General features: G+C 35.4%; 1 protein-coding gene across 4 annotated transcripts in view; it reads left to right on the top strand.

Moving 5' to 3' along the window:
* Window positions 1-21,722, top strand: part of TMEM161B (transmembrane protein 161B) — a 38,966-nt gene extending 17,244 nt beyond the window's left edge. For all 4 annotated transcript variants that reach the window (XM_054809699.1, XM_054809698.1, XM_054809697.1 and 1 more), the window contains 9 exons: window positions 1,767-1,864; window positions 3,556-3,712; window positions 10,238-10,389; window positions 10,929-10,989; window positions 12,607-12,747; window positions 16,013-16,126; window positions 17,157-17,331; window positions 19,467-19,563; window positions 20,390-21,722. In XM_054809699.1, the coding sequence (XP_054665674.1) occupies window positions 1,767-1,864; window positions 3,556-3,712; window positions 10,238-10,389; window positions 10,929-10,989; window positions 12,607-12,747; window positions 16,013-16,126; window positions 17,157-17,331; window positions 19,467-19,563; window positions 20,390-20,667 (1,273 nt within the window). In that variant the 3' untranslated portion in view covers window positions 20,668-21,722. The remainder of the gene's footprint in view (window positions 1-1,766; window positions 1,865-3,555; window positions 3,713-10,237; window positions 10,390-10,928; window positions 10,990-12,606; window positions 12,748-16,012; window positions 16,127-17,156; window positions 17,332-19,466; window positions 19,564-20,389) is intronic.
* The last annotated feature ends 228 nt before the right edge of the window (window positions 21,723-21,950 follow it).

The raw sequence follows: 21,950 nt of genomic DNA, 5'->3' as shown, positions 1-21,950 counted from the left end.
GATATCAGGCAGAAATTCTTCTCCGTGAGGGTGGTGAGGCCCTGGCACAGGTTGCCCAGAGAAGCTGTGGCTGCCCCTGGCTCCCTGGCAGTGTTCAAGGCCAGGTTGGATGGGGCTTTGGGCAACGTGGTCTAGTGGAGGGTGTCCCTGCCCATGGCAGGGGGGTTGGAACTAGATGATCTTTGAGGTCCCTTCCAACCCAAACCATTCTATGATTCTATGAACTTGCTTGAAAATTAGCCTTAGCAACAGCTGTAGTGTGAACTGGTAGTCCATTTTATTCAATACATATTACTCTTCAGTATATTATGCTATAGGTTATAGTAGCACATGAATATTAGCCAGGTTTTCTATTTCAGAATAATTTGTGTTATATTAAATTGTTAGGCTGATGAAAAGGTCCGTAGCTACTATGAATTACTTTGAATTAAAACTGTCAATGATCTGGGTGTGTTCTGACTGTGTCTCTTGGATTATGGATCCGCTGGGATAATTAAAATGTAGGAACACCTAATTTTGTTGAGCTGAAATGGCTTCAGTTATCACAATGCTCATCTCACTCAGGGTGATGGTACTCCTGGGTGCATGCAGTAGGAAAACATCAGAGTACAACCAGGGCAGGGAACCACACAGAAGCTTGCAGATACTCAAGTCGTTGGGCAGTGTTTGGGACTTGTTGTTGGACTTGAGCACCAGAATTTTTGGAGTACTGCTTTAGATTCCTGTCCTCAGTTTTCAGTTTGTCCGTTAAAATTCTTGTGCTTCAGATGATATTAAGAATTAATATCACCTGAAAAACAATAATTAATGCTTTCTGCTTGTATTTGCATCTCACATGTTAGCTGACAAGACTTCATTCCTTAAGTTCACAATTGACTGATTGAATTTCTTTTCAATGCTTATGTCCCAGTAACTCATCCTTCTGTGGAAAACCCACCACTTTTTTTTAATTTCAAAGGTTTTATTCCGAAATTTATTTCTACACATACCCTTTTAGATTAGAAAACTCTCTTAAAATTGTCTTTGCTTGATGGCTAGTAAGGTGGATCTTTCAAGCACCTAGGTTAGTCCAGCTCGTGTGACATACTAGCCAAGCACCTTCTTGTGACCAAAAGGCCTAATGCTTTTTTGGGAAATTTGTTTCTTATTTTTTTCCTTACCAACTATCTTCTGAGATAGATTACTGTTCGTTGTTATTTTCAGTGAATGTTCAATAAATTAACACTGCCAAGTCTGTCTGTCTTTTTCACTTTCAATCCAAAGACTTTAATGCTCTAGTCTTTCAGCATCCTGGTCTAGACCTCAATTAAAAAGTCTTAGTTTAGCTTTGAGTTTCTCCAGGGTATTTGTATGGGGGGTGGATATATTCTGCTCTGTAACTGTATGTGTATCACTAACCTTTTGAGACTGTGGGAACTTAGAACACCCTGTAGCTCCCTGAACTGAGAAATGCAGTGGTCTGAAGTAAATATTGGCCACCAGATCTTGCCCTAATACATGCTCAGGACACAGCATACAGAAGCCATTTAAACCGATACCATAGTAAGTATGTCAGAGCCTTGCAAGGTAAAGCTAGAAAGCATTGACATACCTGGTTGTTTCTCAAGATTTGAATTTGAAGTAATGCTTTTAGCGAGATAGATAAAAATATTTGTATTTGGTAAAATGTGATCTGCATTCTAATTAAATTTGAAATGCCATTATATATTGAAAAAGTTTATTTTGTCGTATCCATTGTATATCATCTATTTTATTTATTTTTACAGAAAATATAATGGTCATATTGAAAACAAACCCTTAACCATTCCAAAAGACATCGATCTTCATCTGGAAACAAAATCTGTCACTGAAAGGGACACCATTGGTAAGAAGTGGATGCAGTCAATAATTTATTATTTCAAATATATCCTTTTTCTTTCTGTCATGTGTTTATTTGTGACGAATGCTGGAAAATCTTTTTAATAGACAGTGAATGAATAGAACAACTGATAATAAAGTTAAATGAGAAGGCAAGAATTAGTGCTAAGTTTCCTTTGCATTCCATGGGTGACATCTTAATAGCAGTATTACAGAAAAGGATGAGTAGGTGAAATCCACCATGAAGCACATCTATTGTTGTATCAGGCATCCATAGCAATATAAGGCAACGCCGAAAGGATCACATCATAGTCTATTTGAAATCAAGATCATAGCTTTCTGCAAGAAAATGACTACTGGTAGATGTTGAAACATATACTTTCTGCTCATCTGAAATAGGAAGTGTGCTGTAGCATTAAAACCTAGACCTTTCAACCACATATGAGGTAAAATGCTTAGAAACCAAAAGTGACAGTACAGAAATAAGCAGCATTAAGTGTTTTCGAAGATGCAATTTTTTTTCAATGGTAATTTTTGATTCCTTAATCCTAACCAGTTGTTCTATTACAAAAAACTCACGTATGGATATGTATGTATGTGTGATACGTATTTTCTTTGTATCTACATTTTTATATGCATATGTTCTATGCATAAATATAGAAGCAAAGAAAGAAAGCATAGTCCTATGCAGGAGATTTCTCAGCTTAAATTATTGGAGACAATGTAGAAAATACCTTTAACAGAAATGCAGAGTCTTTTGAAGTTGGCACATACATAAACAAAGCATTCACAAGTTTCAATTAGGATTATTTGCTTGAAATTATAGCATTTCAGTGTCACCCCAAGTATTTATAGATACTGATAGAGTGTAGGGTTTAACTGTCTTAAAAAAGTTATGTGTACAAATTTTTGTTAAATCTAACCAGATGATTATTTCAAAATAAATATAGGACTTGGAAATGCCTGAGTTTGGCCAGTTTCATGTGTTTGGCATCAGGTAGCTTGTAGTCTACAGACAAATGCTCAGTAATGTTTTGTGATGTTTTAACCCTGTAGATGTAACGAAAGCGTTTGGGAGAAGCAGGCTGCACTTCATTGTCACAAATTGTTCCCAGCATGTTTGGGACCTCTGTCGTAAATCACCCAGCCTGCATGCAACACACTATGATCCCCAGAGTTTTTATTGTGGAATTTACACAATGATTTATTGCTGTACAGCAGATATTAACAAAATCTTGAAGAACAAACCATCAATATCTTAGATTTTTTTTAATTTACAAAAAAGAGGAAGCAATTATGTGTAGTTTTTTTTAATGATTACCAGTTGGCTTTTAATCTTTACCAGAGAGTCAAAACTCTTACGTGGAATTGTAGCTAGACTCAACTGGAGAACCACTTTCTATCGTGATGTTGAGATTAAATTAAGTGTGCTTTTTGAATTTAGTATGTTAATGTATAACAGCTGAGATAAAATAGTAAAATCTTGTAGCCTTATAAATTTGAATAGTAATCAAATATGGAATAACAGAAGTGAAGAGTGAAGTTCAAGTTGAGTAGAAAAAATGTGGTGCTTTTCTTGTTGTTGCTCTTGACCTCCATTATTTTGAAAACGTTTTTTAATTGTCACTCCATTCCATATATGTCAGTAACTGCCTTAAAATATCACACCTTTAACATTTGAAAACTTGTGTTTTTCAGCATTGCATTATTTTCCGGAATATCAGTGGTTGGTGGATTTCACTGTTGCAGCTACAATTGTGTATGTGGTGACGGAAGCTTATTACGGTATTATGAAGCCCTCACAAGAAATGAATATCAGCGTAGTGTGGTGTCTGCTTGTCTTGGCTTTCGCAGTGTATCTTTTTCTGGTTTTTTAAATCACACTGTCTGTTCTACATAGTTTACATCATTCTGCAATTCATATAAAGCTCTGTATTGTTGATTGGCAGGATACACAAATATTTAGCATTTGGAAAAAGGATCATGTAAGCTAGTGCCATTTTTGGGTAATGTATATGCTGTACGTGCTCTTTGTATATGCTGATATCAATAGCTTGTTAACATTAATACCAAACTGTTTATGGAAAAAATACATGTATGTGAACATACAGTTAGTGCTTATCTGTAGTATGTGGTGGTTCTAAACTAATTTGGTTTTGCCCAGTTTGACAATCAGAAATAGATTTCTGTACAGAAAGTGTTTACAACTTTTGTAGAAGTGTGCAATTTACTGCATGCTTTTTGTTTTCAATATGTTTAATCTGATAGTTCCTGAACAAAAAAATATACCAATGTGTATACTAATTTATTGCAAAGATGCATGCTTGGATTCATAATTTTAAAATACATTCAAGACACTCTTACAAAGTTTACAGGAAATAAAATGCATAGGCAGTTGTAGGAGCTGAGGTGGTACGCTTTCAAAGTTCTGTGAAAAGCTGAACTCCTCTCTGAAACTGAGGGAAACAAAAGCAGAGCACATGGGAAACAGGCAAGATCAAACTGCAGCTGTTAGGTTTGTTTTTTACTGGAGAAGGCAGTATCAGACGTGGATGCTTGCATGGTAATTAACTGCTTTCCACATACCCATCCAGACATACACTTTAGGGAGGAAAGTTGCCTTTTAAAGATGTGAGAGGTGATAAAGCAGTGGAGTTGAATAAGGGCCTGGAAGACTGTAGGTTATGGAAAGGTGAGTTAAAAAATGAATTTCTGTTCCCTCAACAGCTGACAACCAGATAAAGTGCTAAGTTAGGGTCAATCTAGCACTTGAATATTCAAAATTGATTCCTCTGTATAAATGCCTGTTCTTCAATAGAGATTCCTACTGTGATGTGGGGTTTGGGTTTTTTTTTGGGGGGGGTGGGTGCTGGGGGTGGGTGAGGGTAGGGGTGTTAGCAATAGCTAGTAGTGTTATGTAAAACTCTTGAACTCTGGTTATATTTGGCTAACAGTTCTGGATATGCTTAATGTTTGTCTGTACTTGATAATTACTAAAATGTGTGCTGCCTTTAGGATAAGGACGGGAGTTTGTTGTCTAAGTAGCCTGAAGTATAAATGATACCCAGAATTTTCCTTGTAATGAGTAAGAACTTGCTAGAAGAGGGAGTTGACTCGCGTTATGAAGAAGACGACTCAGTAGCTTGTTTCCAGGCCAGGGGTTTCTCCTTTGAGTTGTGAGTGGACAGATTCATGGTCCAAAAGGTGTTTTTTCTAGTCTACCAGGTAGGTACTATAACTGTACTGTCGCACAGCCTTTATTTTATTTCTTTGGGTGAAGTCAGGAATTCTATTTAATCTTGGCAGAGGGAAGGAGAGAAGCAACTACTGCTTAAGAGATCAGAAATGACAGCAAATGTCTTTGTCCCCCCCCTCCCATGAGGGGGGGAGGCTAATAGAATTAATGGAAAACAAGCTTCAAATACTAAAGTCACAGTGCGCTCTTAAATTTATTGTTGGCAATGGCCCATTTGCTTCATCTTTCAAATCTCGGATGTAGCCAACTTAAATAATACTATAGTGATTGCAACTCTAGGTGAGAGAGTCCTGAATTACAAACTGTAGGAAAATTCAGTGCAGTAATTCTTTCTTACGGTGGTATTTAAATATAATCTTAATCACTGCTTTCATTTGGTTATCAAGTCAGGGAAAAAACAAATGCAGAAATCAAGAAAGATTTAAGTTGCCTAGCAGTGCAAGTCTCAGTAGTGTGAACATGCAGGTAGCTATTGGGACCTTTTTTGATTGTTTCTCTGTCACCTGCTATTTTTGTATGAATTGAGCCTAATCCAGCATTCCCAGTTTTATCCTAATCTGGCTGAAGCACTTAAGATCTGATTGCACGTTTGGACCTGAAGGAGGCTGAAACAGCTCTAGTATTCCCTGTGTGTTAGAAGCACGTTAGCTGTATTTTTCTCACTAGCCTTCCTATGTGACTGAAAGGGAAGTGAGATCAGATAGAGTAGTATTAAAAGCAAAAGATCAAGCCAAAAGCTAAATTTCATTTAACAAGCTAAGAACAATTATTGGTAGTTTTAGCATTTTTGTGCCTAGGCATGTATTGGCTAAGGGACCAATGCTGTCTGGAGTTTTTGGTAATGCTATACTTTAGAGAGAAAATTCTTAAGGACCTCTATCAATTTGTTGGGGTGAGAGAAAGGTCAGAGAAGTTAAGTGTAACATTCAGGTGGCACTTCTAAATACATGTGCAAATTTAGGAAAGCCTAGAGAAGACTGGCTTGATATGGAGGACAAAACTAACATAAATAAATAAATTCTGGGAAATGAGACACCTGTATACAAGTGTAACCTCTCTCTTTTTTTTTTTTTTTTTTTAAAATGTGGTGTCAAAACAGGGACACATAAATTTTAGGTTTTTAAATTAATCACTTCAAAGACAATTGTACCTTTTTGGATAGTTCAAAAGAGATAATACAATAGAAAGTACAATAACTAATCCAGTACCATGTAGTTGAACAGTCATTTGTTAATTATACAAAGGAAACAAATGGTCAGAACTGATTTTCTGCCACTATGTACAACTTTTATTTACTTTTTTTCCCTGTGGCATTAAATAGATGTTGTTTTTATTGGAGGCTTCTCCACAGAGTAGGTGATTTTGTAGAAATCTTCCTAATATTAAATAGGTGTTTTCTGAATTACTTGTATGGTTCCTGGACTGACCGGGACAAAGTAGTGTGAACCTGTGCAGTCTTAGGGGTTGTAGTAATGCAGAAGGCTGCAGTACCAGGAAGCACAGTCTAAACTTTACATTAGAGTTAACATCTCCATAAATATGTTAACATAACTTATTCTGGGCATTACAGCTTTTTGGGAGAGGGAGGATTGTGCACAGTGTTAACAACAGAGGTATTAATAACACAATCCTTGTGATCTCTGGAGCCTAGGCAGGTGAAAAGAGTTTTCAGAAGAAAACTGCTTCATTCATGTGCTATGACATCAGGCCTCCAGGATCCTGAGAATAATTTAAAACTTATATAACTATTTACTAATTCAGTATGTCAGGACCAGAAATGATTCATTGTAATCTAAGGGTTGGAAATATTTGGTTGCCTCAGTATTTTCAATTGAAAGCAGTCAACATGACATGTCAAGAATTAAGTCTAGAACAATTCTGTGTTTTGGTGACAGGGGTTTCTTCTGTCTCATGGCTGTGTGTTACAAAGTGATAGGTTGTACTAAAGATTTGGCTGACAGAATGACCAGAAAAAGCTTAGAGAAGTTGGAAATATTTTCAGCTATGTCTTCCTGAAATAGATGTTTTGATTCAGTGCAGTAACTTGCTGTTGGCATTTTTTTAATGTTCATAGTGTAGATATTCAGAAAAATTCTAGAAATCAATCTAGTTTTTACATCTGTGTTTAAACAGAAATTTAGTCTTAAAGGAGTAGTACATAAATTTGGTATTTGAGTTCCAGTGTTAGAGCATTACATTGGTAGCTGTGCTAGGCACAATTAAGCTAGCTTTAAACACGTTTCGTGTGCTGAAATTTTTGTAGATGCATTAGCAGGTAGTTGAGTGAAAGATGCCATATTCCCCTGCCAGACTCTGTAGATGCTCAAGTGGCAGCTCATGCTCAGCTTACCCTCTGAAATGCTGGGGCTGGCATGTCTGTGTGGACTGCAGTGTGAACAGTAGCAACCTCACAATTGGTAGTGTGGATAAATAGTTCCAGGATAGAGAACTGTCTTATTTTTAGAAGAACAGAAAAATAAACCTTTAAATGGCTAGATAGTTTCAAGAAGACAAAGATGTTTCTTGGAGGCAGCATTCAGAAGACCTACTGTATCACCTGCTCAGTGTTTAATATTTTTGAAAGGTTGCAGGATACAGTGTTCATGGCAATAGCCTGCACTCACTGAACAGTTCCAGTACCTGAAGTGGAGTAACAAAAGATCTTGCAAAACAAAGATATCGAGTGGGTTTTTTAAGACAGATTATTGGTCATGACCTGGTGATCATGAATTTTGGCTTAAAGATGAGTTTTGCAATATTTCTTGCAGAAGTGATGTTCATGTTTGTGAAAACTCATTGTGTTGTAGGCCACAATATCGAATTACTATTACTTTTTCTCTTCAGCCATGTGCATAAATATCAGTGGACTGTGTTGTTAAAAAAACCCATAATTGTAGCAATTTGAAAGATAAAATTATTTTTGTAAAAATGTATACCATAAATTCTACAGGCATATCACCTTTTGTGACCAAAAAGGCCTAATTAAAGGTGGGATGGGGACTCTATTAACTTAGAACTGTATACTCCCAAATTATTTTTTCAGTAGGTCCTGAAACGTAGGTCAAGCAGTGAAAGGAAGTGATGAAGCGAGCCACAATGCTTTGATTTTCTCCATCCCTAAAATAGGTAGCAGTGGTGATTATGTGACTGAAGCTCTCTGTTAGTTGAATATAGTTTGCATAATCATTAATTTATGTATAGGGTTCTGAATCTGCACTTTAATTGGAATTTACTGTCAGTATGCTTTCTTTTTCCTGGATGCATTTTCCACAACCTTTAGGCTCAATCCATAGTTGAAAACATGAAGGATATAGGGTGTTATAAATTTGTTTATAGGTTAGAACTATTGATCACAAACTGTTGTGAAGTCCTTTATATAACTTCAAGACTTGAGATTAATGTGTTTTCAATTTGTGATCGATGTCCCTAGCTGTAAGAAGACACTTGGTTTAAGGATGTATTATTAGAGAAACAAAGCTTTCCAGAACACAGTCTATCTGACTCATCATTTTAGAAGGATTTAAGTCTTCTATAGATAAATCAGTTCTTCCTGTGAAGTATGAAGGGAACTTAAGTTGATTACTGTGAATTTAGAGTCATTGGATGCTGTACTTAGGCCACATGATTGTGTGCATGCATGTACCTCTATGCATATACATGAAATACAGCAATGTGTTTGTTAAATATGCGCTGCTTAATGAAGTGTGATATTGCATAATCATATGGTTTCTTGAGGGATTAACTGATGGCTGTTCAAATGTTTTGCTGAATACATACTCTAAAATTTGTTTTCATGTAGTCTACATCTAAAAATACTTGCGGTATTAAAAAAATGCAAATATGAATGAATATGTTATTACAGAGTGGGGAAAAAAGGGTACAGTTTACACTTAAAATCTTTTTCCTTTTTCTCTTTGGTTTTTCAAAGCAGGTAATGTCTGGAGTGATCTCCAACTACTTGATTTAAATACGGACTGGATATTTCCTGCCATTTGGAAAAAAAAATAATAAATCATTTGTAATGGGCTGCAGTCCATAGTAATAAGAGTTGACAATATATGATGAAAAATTTATCCTAATCCAGTGTTTAATTTTGGAGCTTATTATGTTTAGAAATGTGTTAAAAAGGAGAATACTCAATAAACATTTAAAAACCAGCTTGATAACAGAGCAGGTGGTGTCTTAGATGTTTATATCTGTGGCATGTGGTTACATGAAAGGACTTTAAAAACCCTATATAATATGGTATGATATATTAAGGTTGGTTTTTTTTCTTCCCCGAGATGAGCATGGGATAGATTTTTCTTTCCTAGATAGTACTAAATATGCTGTTGTTTTACTACAATAGCTCAGAAATCTCAAACATGTGCATGTGAAAGTAAAGTAATACAAGTTTCATCTTTTCTTATGCTTTCTGTTTAGTAAACAGTCATGTCATAATCTAAGCAACAATCCCATGCCAGTTGTCACAGTTTCTTGCAAGGCAGGTCCATGGTCCCTGTCAGCAGAAATTCTCATAGTTGAGAAATTTTATCCCATTATTGATAGCGGTGCTTGTTGGAGCATCCTGTTCTTGCTGTTTGTATGTATACCTTAGGGTTGTGCATCCAGGAAGAACATGTATAGCTCCTCTGTGGTTAAAAATGTGTTTATTCACTTTGCTGCCATCACAGCTGTTGCATTCGAAAGTAGTATTTTGGATTTTGAAATTAAGATATATTAAGTCTTTAGTTATGTAGTTTGATTGACTATTTCTCATTTAGCTCAGTATTTTGCATTCAAGATAAAATTGTCGTATCTTTTGTTTGATGTAACTTATATTTACATTTGAGCTTTGGTTTAATTCTCCTAGGTTGATAGTGAACATTGCTGCAACTGACTATAAGCCTAAATCAAAACTATACTCCAGAGTAGTATATTCTTGGCTACTCATTATGTAATTACAATGCTTTACAGTATTCTGTAGTTTTAACCTGGCATTTTGCTGAACACATGCTATTTTTTTTTTAATAAAAATTGTGCATTGTAGAACAGCCCTAGTGTGGATGATCAAATTACAGTATTATAGTTCTTAAATATAGTTATTTTACAAACTTAATTTTCCTTGACCTTTTTCTTGTGTAGTAAGGTACTATTTTCATTGACTACCCATTATTTCAAAGTAGAGGATGGAGGTGAAAGATCAGTCTGTGTTACCTTTGGATTTTTCTTCTTTGTAAAAGCAATGGCAATTCTCATTGTGACAGAAAACTATCTGGAGTTTGGACTGGAATCAGGTAACTCCTTTCTTTAGTATTTGAACAACTCTAGTGATTGCATGACCTGAAAAATTTATTTTTCAATCTTTTAGGTGTGTTTGAAAATGTATGTGTTTTAAATGAAGTCTATATGTCATACATGTCTAAGTAACTTTGCTTTGGAATGTGGATTATGAAGGATATCTTGTATATTTTCTCTGCTGCTCTTTAAAATTGTGTAATCTTTGCCTAGGTTGGTTGTTTTGTTAGTTATATTTGTCTTTCAGTTTTGTGTTTAACCTATTTTGCCTTTCACAGTAAAGTGAAGATCCTTTACTGGGGGGAGTACTTTATATATGTAAAAAATAATTTTATTCCTGTTCATGAAGTATGCAAGTATCAGAGATGTTAACAATGTTTTATTGCAGTCTGGCATACTAATTAGCACATGAAAGAGGTATGCTAGACATGTGAAAATTTGTTTAAAAGGTGACCTGTTACCTAGCATTTTATTTGAAAGAAGGGATTCTACATTTGTACTGTAATAAAATACATATAACATATATGTGTCTCTGCAGGCTTCTCAAATTTCTCAGAAAGCGCTATGAAGTTTCTTGAAAAGCAGGGTTTGGAATCCCAGTAAGTTTCTGGAAATACATTTGTCTGCTTTATGTGTACATTTGTAACTGAACCACTTGGATTTTCTTAGCAAGCATTTGTCTTGCGTGTTTTACTCTTGTATATGCTTATAATGTCTATAATAATGTGAAGAGATGGGTTAATGAAAATAATTCGTCAGTACTCACAAGTCACTTAAGTTGCATTTGTGTTTTCTCTTTTTAATTTGGACGTAGTTTCTACCCTGACATTTTGGTTGTAGTTCATAAAATACAGATCAAAGCTATAAACACTTTTTTCATGGTGATTCCCTTCAGCTTTGCAAGGATTGCTTAAAACAGGAGATAAGTATTTTTTGTTACTCCCGTGATATGCAAGAGGACAAGTGTGCAACAGCTACAGATGGAGCTTGTGATAAAGCTGGCATTAGGAGTACATTTTAGCTTTCAGTCCTGTTTTCGGGTTGTACTGGTGTTTGTGCAAAAACATCTGCTTGCTACAGGACATCCAAGTTTTGTATAGACTGCAAAGGAATGTGCCATAGCTTGTGATGTTACATAAATGTACAATTGGTGTTATAGACAGCATTTGCATATTGTAAAATGGATTTCGGTTACAATTCTTTCCTTAAGCATGTGCTCTAAAATGCGTTTATGGGGTATGTCGTCACTGTGGGAACCTGCTTATATTAGTGTGTCATTTATGAATAAACTCATGGGAAACCTTTAACTGAATCCCATGTGTTTCTTAGCTTTCTTCACTCTGCTTTTGCTAAGTTGTTGCAAATTTACTAACTTCTGTATTATTTTTCCTGTTAAGTGTTCATTTATTTTTGAACTTTTACAGTGCTTTGGTTGTTTACAGCAGCAATTGAGTTGATGATGGTGTCTCTTGGTAGTTTATATGACATAGATTAAGAAAGAATCTGAAACTCATGTGGATCACTGGATTTGTTTTTGTTCCTCTTTAATATGTGTTAGTTACGTCACTTGGTTTTTTTTTAATATAAACCAGTGTTTGTTAATTCCATAATTCAATTGATCCTGGATTTTTTTTTCTGTAATTCTTAATTGTACTTCATAGTACAAGTAAGTACATAAAACAAACTGTATTAATGACTTGGAAGAAACATGTTAACTGGCCACATGTATGTTTTAGATAAATCTGTGGAAAAAATGCAGTAATAACAGTTTGGTAGAGTTTTTTGATTGATAAAAGGTAGAATGTGACTAGTATGACTTAAATGTCCATTTTGTCTTTGACCATGTAAACTTATGATGCATCTGTTCCTCTTTTAAAAACATAATCATCAAATTCATTTTATTAGCTACTTCTGTTATATAATTTGTTGTCACGATATAAAAATAGTCCTTTTTTTTTTTGTTCTCTACTAACAAACTTAACATCTTATAGGCAGTAGCTTAGGTTTTCTGTTCTTTCTAGGAAATAAATGACTTAGGTTTTTTATTTTAACTCCTGATTGGTTTGTAGTAATGCTGATATTCCAGACTAAAACTGTAGAATACTGTTTGCTTTTTTAATTAAATGTTAGATACTGTTGAGTTGAAAGTAGTCTCTGATACCCCACCCCCCAACTTCCTCCCCAAGAAAATGCTTATTTCCTTTCTTTTCTTTTAGGGGTCCTGTGTCTAAACTAACCTTCAAATTGTTCCTGGCTGTTCTGTGTTCACTTATTGGTGCTTTTTTGACATTCCCTGGCTTGCGACTGGCTCAAATGCATCTGGATGCTCTGAATTTAGCAACAGAAAAAATAACACAGTAAGAGAAAATATGTGCACATAGGTATATGCTACTCAATCTTAAATCTTTCATGTCTGAAAATAAATAAAGCGAACTATTCCAACAAGAAGGTAGTGACTAAGACTTCTGTTGCTGCCTGCTTTTCGTATCTTGAGCAGACTTGCCACCCGCCTCTTTCTGCTCAACCTATGCTCTGCCAGTCTGTTACATTCTTTGCCTTGTAATTAGAGTCCCAATTAAAGGAGCTTTCCTTTCCTCCTGCAAGAGCTCCACCATGAATGTTTCTGCTTACTGCTTCCTTTCCCCCATCATATATTTTTGGAAGTTAAGATGACTGTCCAGAAGTGGAGGTGCAACCACAGACTTTTTTCCCCACCCCCACCTCCAGGTGGGTGTCATGCCTTTAATAAATTTAGGGTAAGATATAAAGAAAAGATGACCCAGATGGGTCAGATGTTAATACCAGTTTAAAGGAATACTTTAATTTGCAGCTGTCCTTGAGTTTGGTAGTAAAATGTTTTCTCCAGTTTAACTATTTATCTTCAACATTCTCTGGTTGAGGGACAAACTGCAAGTGTCTTTCGTAGATCTTGACCTTTGATGTTTAGTACATGTGAATGACAGATTCTGTAGCATAGGCCATTGTGATCATTTAGTCTGGTCACTTTCCTAAGAGAACCATTATATTTTCTGATGCAAAAAATTATTTGTGTTCAAACTGCATTCCCCCCCCCCGCCCCAATGCCCAGATGTTTTAAAATAATCAGTGTTTAAAGTGGGTCCTTCACTCTTGGTAAAGTTATAACCTAGTACTCTGTTATATTCCCTCATTGTAGTTGAATGCATCCAGGTACAGCTGCAAGCTGTTGGCTTGCTGTATCTGCTATTAAGTTTCTGTCTATGTGTAGATTGTGACCAAGTCACTTCTTAATCTGTTCTTTTCAGCTAAACAAACTGCTTAGTTTTTCATTTTTACAGTTCTCAATATTTAAAAATTTCTTGTGACTTTTCTGTAAGTATCCTCTAATTTTCCAATATCTTCCTTGATCTGTGGGCATGAGTTCCTAAGCAGAAATATAAAATCTCTGAAACAGAAGTTCATTAATCGAGAACTATAAGGTTAATTAATATCCACTAGAATGGGGTTGTGAAAAATAGGTCTCCTGTAACTTAATGTTTGGAGGATATTAGAACTGATTGTTGAAGATAACTTTGTGCAACACCAAACTAATTATTTTCAAAAGTCTACCAATACTTTGACTATTCAGCTGGAACAAAAAAATGGCTAAATGGTTTAAAACTTGGTCAGATATCGATGTAATTAGGTAATGCGATTATAAACAAAGAATCATTGCCAAGTGATTGGCCTGAAGAAATTGATCTTTGCCCTTAGTGATATGTTTTTCTCAATGAGTAGATCATTATTGACTGTTTGCAGTTTGACAGTGACTAAAGGGGAGTAGTAAATGAGGATGACATATCACTCATATAAAGCTCTCCAATTTGCGTGCCGGAAAACAATGCCTTTCACTGTAGTCAAATACATGGTCTGCCTTTGGGAAGAAAACAAACAAAAAACCAAAAACAAACAAGCAAAACCTCCAAGCCCCCAAAGCCACCCAAAAACCACCAGCCCCCAAGCTCCCCTAAAAGCCAACCAAAAAAAAAAAAAACCCCAAACCCCTCACCCAGAAAAAAACCCCAAAACAAACTAGAATGAAAACAAAAAAAGAGGGGGTAGACAAGCTCCCTTTCCCAATGCGTACAGAATGGGAGACTTACCATATAGGGAACAACAACAACAAAAAAATCACTAATGTATTCAAAATTATTAATATGAATCTTCCGTGTATATAGGGAGTAAATTTGGGGTTTTTTGGGTAAACAGAATGAAAATAATCTGATATCCCTTTTAGTTTTGATAGCTGGTTTGATTTTTTTTTCTTTATGCAGGGAAGGATATCACTGCTATATTTTTGAGTCTTAATCAATCGGTACCATTTTCAATACACATTCCCTCATTTTTCAGAGCTTTCTTCAAGAGTCTTTCAGCCTTTCCCTCGTACTCAAATAAATAAAGGGGCTCTTGCCATCCTTTGGCACATTCCAGTCCATTAACTCAGTAGGATTCTTAAATAAGTAGAAATTCAGGTAAAATGCTTTCACAAGTTACTGAAATGCTTTGGACTGTTCTTTGAGGCTGTGGTGTTCCCTAGCAACACTGAGTAACTTGCTTATTTCTTCATCTGAAACCAATGATTTAAATGTGTGTGTGTGTGATGACATCTTCTGAAACCTGCAAACATTTTAATGGTTTTAGGAACCTAATAGTTTGAAATCAGTAAGGTCTTGTGTTCTTTAGAATAACTTTTGATTACATCCATTTTCTATAGTGTAGAAACACTCTGATTGGAGATGGAAGTATAGACAAGCTGATTCTGTTAGTGAAGAAGCGTTGCGGTAGCAAAACCACTAAATCTGCAGCACTGAAGTCTTCAACTGTTTTTGTTTCATTTCAGTAATGAAAAATGATTGGGATGTGGGATTCAGAAATGAAGAAGGATATTAATTTCAAGGAAAACTCCAGAAAACTATCTCCTCTTCTTAAATTCTGCTGTTTTGTACTCAGAGTACAAAAGAGTACTACTTTTACAGTAACTGTGCGGTTTTGTACAATGCTTTTAAAATGGAATAGTTAGTTGTGCTTGCTTTTTTTTTGTCCGAGTATCTTTAATTGAATGTAAGCACAAGTTTCATTCAGTCAAGGTTCCTAAGCAAAAAAATCTTCATTAAACTGGGAAATCTGACCTCTGAGAACTTTTCCCCTGGTTTGTATAGGTAATGGAAATTAATCTGAGTACATTTTTAGTAAACCAAAAATTAGTAATATAGCAGCATATTTCCCATAATTATCTGAGATGCTGACTTTCTAGATTAAAACTCTAATAGCTAGTGCAGTTTGCTATGCTATGGTAAGGAAATTCTTAACAACTATCTTTTACTATAGTGTGACATAATGCAGGTAGCTCCTTCGGTTAGATTGTTAGAATATCTGAAAACTTGATTTATTCAAAAGAGTACTTAAGGCACAACCAGTGTGATTTCACAGTGTGTTGTTGAAACATAAGTCGTACCTATAAAATAGGGAAGTAATTTTCTTATTTACCTTTTTCCCAACTATTTTAAAATTTTGATTCCTCCTCTTGAGTCTGTACCACCACTTTCAACAGTATGGTAATTGCATTTAATAACTCCCCCCCCCCTTTTTTTTTTCTTCTTTCAGAACATTGCTACATATAAACTTCTTGGCACCTTTATTTATGGTTCTACTGTGGGTAAAGCCAATCACTAAGGACTACATTATGAACCCACCTTTGGGCAAAGAGAGCGTCCCTTTGTAAGATTCCCTTTAAAAATTCTTTCTGGGGTATTGAGAACAAAACCGTAAGTCTTAGTAGTGCCCTGTAAAAGCCGTAGAAATGTGGAAGACTTGAAATTTAATGGTAACTACTGTCAAAGATATTGTGGAAGTTGCAGCTGAGCTTTAAAGGGCTTCTGTTATTTCGGGAGAATGAGAATTAGTTACCAAGTGTTGAATGGTAAGGTGGTGGTTCCCGAAATTGCTGCTCTCTTCTGTCATCTCCTTGGCAGTGATGGGTTGTTCTTCCTAGGGGTGGAGTACCACCTCACAGCCACCTTCAGGAACCTTGTATCTTATGTATTGGTGTAGGAGCGGAGTGGTTTCACTGAAGACAGTCTAAAGTATTTAAAACATAAAAAGGGAAAAAATTTTCAGGAAGAGCAGTATCTGAAATCAATAAGCAGCATAGGTGATTGTCATTGTCACTATTAGTCTAGATAATACAAAATAGTATTCAAATAGACTTGAAACAGAAATGATTGGCTGACACTTTTATTGCTTTCTAGGTCTAAGGTATGCTTCTAAGATGATTCTGTGACCACTGAACTAACACACAAAATATTACAAATACACATATTTTGTGCTTCCGTTTTGTTCCTCAGTTTATCTTAAAATGACGGTTGTGCTATAAAAGGGTATCTAAGCAACCGATATACACATTTGCTATCTAGAACTGTGTGTGTCAAAACCTGTAATTATCTGAGCAAGCTTGTCTTTTAGTGTCCTGTCTTCATTGCTCTGAATTTAAGTGCTGCTCTTGTTTACAGACAAGTGGATATTAATTTGGCTCTATAGCTGTAACAGGGCTACTAAGAAGGCACAGTAGAGAGAGAAGCAGAGGGCAAAAGTGAATATTACTTGCATATGAACATCATAAACTGTAGATTGTATATTAAGTATTTTTGGCAATATGCTTCAAGTTTTCTTTACAAATGATACAAACAAATAACTCTAGCAGTAGGTGACCTTTGGAAAACAGCCTTACGCTTTTTTTTTTTATCCACAGAATGTCAGAAGATACATTTGACACCATGAGGTTGTGGATTATAATCCTGTTGTGTGCTTTACGGTTGGCTATGATGCGTCATCATTTACAGGCCTATCTGAATTTAGCCCAGAAAAGTGTGGATCAGATGAAAAAGGAAGCTGGCAGAATAAGTATGGTTGATTTACAGAAAATGGTAAGTATGCTGGCACTGAGGTTACATGTTTGGAGCGTTCTGTCTGTACAAATGCTTTTTTTCCAGTTTGTTATGTCTTCTGTGGCACCAGAGCTGAAATCTGAATGAAACTTCCTAAACTATATCTCCTATAAAAATAGCACCATTACAGATAAATTCTGCAAACCAAAATATGGAGAGATGTATCATCCATTTTATGCAGATGGCTTAAGTTGTTACAAAAGATCCCTTCATTAATTGTTCTTTAGAAATATGTAGAAATACGATGTGTTTCTCTTCAGCATGAATAGATCCTGGGGAGTGCACAGGGTGTGTGGTGATCTGTAGCTACAACATGGGAAGAAAAAGAAGTTAAATTTAGGTAGAAGGGTGCAATACTGTTATCTAATCCCAACTATGATTTTTAAACTGAGGTAAAATTTAAGGCGGTTGTATTTTGGTATAAAATGAAACGTGTTTAATTCTGTCAGACCACTCAAGTGCACTAGCGTAGTTAAAAAACTGTCTGCCCATCTTGTTACTATGTCAAAGGGAAAATGTCTTTGATTTTTTTTTTTAATTTTAAGAAAAGTAATAAAACATACCACCAACAAACTGAGGAGGTAGACATTCGTAAGCTTGTTGTAGAATGGTGTTGTGTGTTGTCCGCAAAATAAATTTCTAGTGTTGCATGACAGTGCTGCCTGATGATCTTGCTGAGTTGGGGTGTATTGTAGGAGGAATATTGAAGTATATTATAAGACAAAGATTCCTCTCTTAAGATTGTCATTATTACAGTCTTGTCCTTGGCCTCACTGAGTATCTGAAGGTCGTCAGTGGACTATGCAGTAGTTATTTACAAACAAAGTGTCTAGCAATTGGCTTTGGAAAAAATGTTAGGAAATACAGGTAGCAGCAACTCGTTAGGACAGAACTGTGCTATGAATGTATAATTTTAGTTTTGGGAGCTTTCACCCCATCTGTAAAACAATAATGTCTTCTCCATGTGGTACTTCCTAAATCCATGTATCTAGTATCTCCTTATCTTCTGTTTAAGAAGGCCGTGGCCACTAAATGAAGTCGTGTCTCGTTTTACTAGCCATGTCTGCTTTATTGTCTTCTGGAATTTCAACCAGTAAAGTCTTTCCTATCTGTTATACTACAGTGATCGTTACGTTTTAATTTGTTCTTTTTATCATATTCCATCAGTTATCTTACAATATTTTTTGTCTTACACTGTTTCTTCTCTCAGTGTCGTACTACTTTTTCTTCTCATGTTAGTTTTTTGATGCTTGCTCATTATGAAGCCCTTTGAGGTTTTAGAGATATTTCCAAAAATGTCATGTCTACCTTAATCTTTTTTGCCACCTTGTATTTTGTTCTTTTCTAAAATCCCCTTAGCTTTGTTTCGTTGCTTGCTACTGATTTTGTGACTTTTCCTTCTTTGTTTGATCTCCTGTTTTTGGTCAATAGCTTATATAAAATATGTAATGTAACAATCTTGAGAAAGATGGAACAGATTTGGAGCAGGAGGAGGGATAAATCAGAGTGGAATTCAATGAACCATAATTTATACCTGAAATAAAGACCATTTAAATGCTATTATTGATCAACTACTAATGAGAAAGCATCTTGTCACTGTTTTTAAAATACTGTTGGAAATATTAAAATATCTTGCTTTTGAAAAGGGACTCCAGTATTAACCATACTTTCGTTTACTTTTTATGAGGCTTTGGACAATGATGACTACTTCATTTTTGAAATGGGGTTTAGTTTGTGGACTTTAAAAATTAAGCATATATTTAGCTTTGATTTTGGTGTATTGAAATAGGAATCTTTGAATGATGACATGCAGTTTGTAGAAGCAAAATTGATTCTGTTTGTTTTAACAGAGCTGATGCTTTTAATTATTTCCTTTCAGCACTTCCTCTCAGGTTTGTAAATGTCCTGAAACTAGAGTTCATTATAAGGAATTTTTTTGATTAGGTCTTTTGAAGACGGTATGTCACATGCCAAGACATGCCAGAAAACTTTTAAAACAGCTTTAAGGCACAAGTATTGTTGTTTTAATAAATTGCTTGTTTTTCCTAGACATGTTCATAAAGCTTTGCTTTGATCAGCCAGAACTCACGAATTACTCTCTTCTGTTTTCCCAGGTGGCTCGGGTATTCTATTATCTTTGTGTAATTGCACTGCAGTATGTTGCACCATTGGTAATGCTCCTTCACACAACTCTGCTCTTGAAAACACTAGGTAGGCAAAATTGGATCAACAAAAATGCATTCTGTTCTACACCAGGCTTTTATATTTTCAGCTTACTAAAGAGAATTAGAATGTACGGGTACTTGCAATACAGAAATACAGTGTAGATTCCTGTTACTTAAAACATACTGATGTATGGCTTTTAAGCTGCCCTCTTCTGTTACTGCTTTTGACATCTTTCAATTATATGCTAATTTGTTTAATTTATTTCTGAGAAATTGTGTAATACAACAAATTAAGCTGTTTACTTCTGTTGAAATATTTGTCACTTTAAAAGTGAATTGTATAACACATTGTTGATTTAACCTTATGAGCATCTGTTAAAGGAATTTTTTTCAGCTTTTCAATCTTAACTGGGCTTTTGAAACAGAAATTGAGATATGGGATGTTTTTCTTTTTTTATTGTGAGGGATTGTCTTTCACAGCCTGCCATGCAGTTGTGGCATTCTTTTTGCAAAATGTCAACAGAAAGAGATAGGCTTTATTGGGCTGTGATTCATCCCATTCTGAAGTAGACATCTACATCTGGTGAGATGAATTGTACCCAGCACTGACAGGGGTCCCAAGGCAGCTATATCACATGTAGATGTGAGGATGTCAGAAGGTAAGATGAATCCTACCCTAACAGCTTGCTACTATGGTCAGGAAGCAATGCGGGTGAATACAATTAGTGTTTACTAAGTTATAAAAACTTATTTTCTTTTTTTTTTTTTTGTGTGTATGTGAAAAATATATCTAAGATGCTCTATAGAGTGATAGAAATAACAGAACTTGAATTTAAGTCTACAAAAATCTGTTACTCGTTTCTTTTTAACAGGTAACTATTCTTGGGTCATCTACCCAGAATTGAATTCTGACACTCCGGTAGAAAACAGTCTGCTTCCCAGTTCAGTTTATTCTGAGTCTCCACCTGCTGATGGAAAGATGAAGGTAACTGTAGTACAAATAACAATGGCTTTGGGAAGCCTAAAGAATATTTTCACTCCTCTCCTGTTCCGGGGACTCCTGTCTTTCCTCACCTGGTGGATTGCTGCTTGCCTCTTTTCTACAAGCCTTTTTGGGCTTTTCTATCACCAGTACCTGACTGTGGCATGAACAGGTCAACTGACACAGCAAACGTGAGGTCAAATACTAGATACAAACCCAGGTACCCAAGAGGAGATGAAGAGAAAAGAAGAAAACTACGTATGAAGAGAAAACATATCAGATTTTTTTTTAAACACTTCCTCTGTGTTCTCAGGGTGAATATTCTTACAATGTTTAAAATCACAACTGGGTTTGGTTTTTTTTGTTACCCAAATGGTAGGTAACTAATTGAATTATAGTATTGAGACTGACGTTATCGTGTCACACATGGTGGTGAGCGTGCTGAAAAGATATGACCTCTGAGGATCTTGGTTTCCATAAACAGCAAGCCAACCTCAAAACTTTGTGTTTTAAGCATCAAAAGTCAGTGACTGAACTGTATTAGAAGGGTACTGGTTATAGTGATAGTGGCCGCCTATCAATTAAATCTTGAAACTGAGCCATACAATGGAAGGAGATAGGGGATTTAAAAAAAAAATTCTGTTGGATAGCTATCGATCACTTTTCTCCACGAAAAATGAAATAATCCAACAGGACAAAAGAGATACTGTATATTACAGTAAGGAAAGTTGTATAAAATTTAACAGGAACAGATGTATGGACCTGACAGGTATTGCTGCCTAAATATTTTGCAGGAATACTTGTGCAGCAAGAGGAGAGTTATAAAAAAAATACATTATTTCGGTCCCTGCAGTCATTTTGAAGTAATGGCCATCCATATGGTGCTAATATTGATCCACAGATTCCATTTGGATCTTTTAAATTTCTTATTTTCAGGTAATAGATAAATTCCATTGAATTCACAAAATAATAGAAGATTAGCAACACCAATCAGACGTTTCAAAACAAAACAGTTTAATCCTGCTGACTGAGAGTGTATGTATCTGTGTAATGTACATATAAATATATATTATATATTAAATATATAATATATATGAAGTTATATTAAATCTTTATTTTAAATTACTGAATGTATCTTGCAGGGCTGTGGGAGACGGATGTATGTGTATCTAGTAATTTCAAGATCCCTTTTGAAATGAAAATTAAATTTTTTTGAAAGTTCAGTTGAAAGGGCTATTTGATTTTGGTGCCTCTTCAAAGGTACTTAGCTATACTAAAGAACTTATGCTCTTTTGGAAGAAATGATCTACTTAAACTGTTCAATCTTGAAATTTCTGCTCTGTCAGATTGTCATCTTTTGCCACTCTAATCTGTTATAACTTGGCCATACGTACAGTAACAACTAATATCTCTTGGCTTTAGAAATAGATTTTTCTGTATAATAAAACAGC

This window comes from Grus americana, chromosome Z, assembly GCF_028858705.1.
Source record: "Grus americana isolate bGruAme1 chromosome Z, bGruAme1.mat, whole genome shotgun sequence".
Taxonomy (NCBI): Eukaryota; Metazoa; Chordata; class Aves; order Gruiformes; family Gruidae; genus Grus; species Grus americana.
Note: the sequence above shows the minus strand (reverse complement) of the source record. Positions and strands in the feature narration are given on the sequence as shown.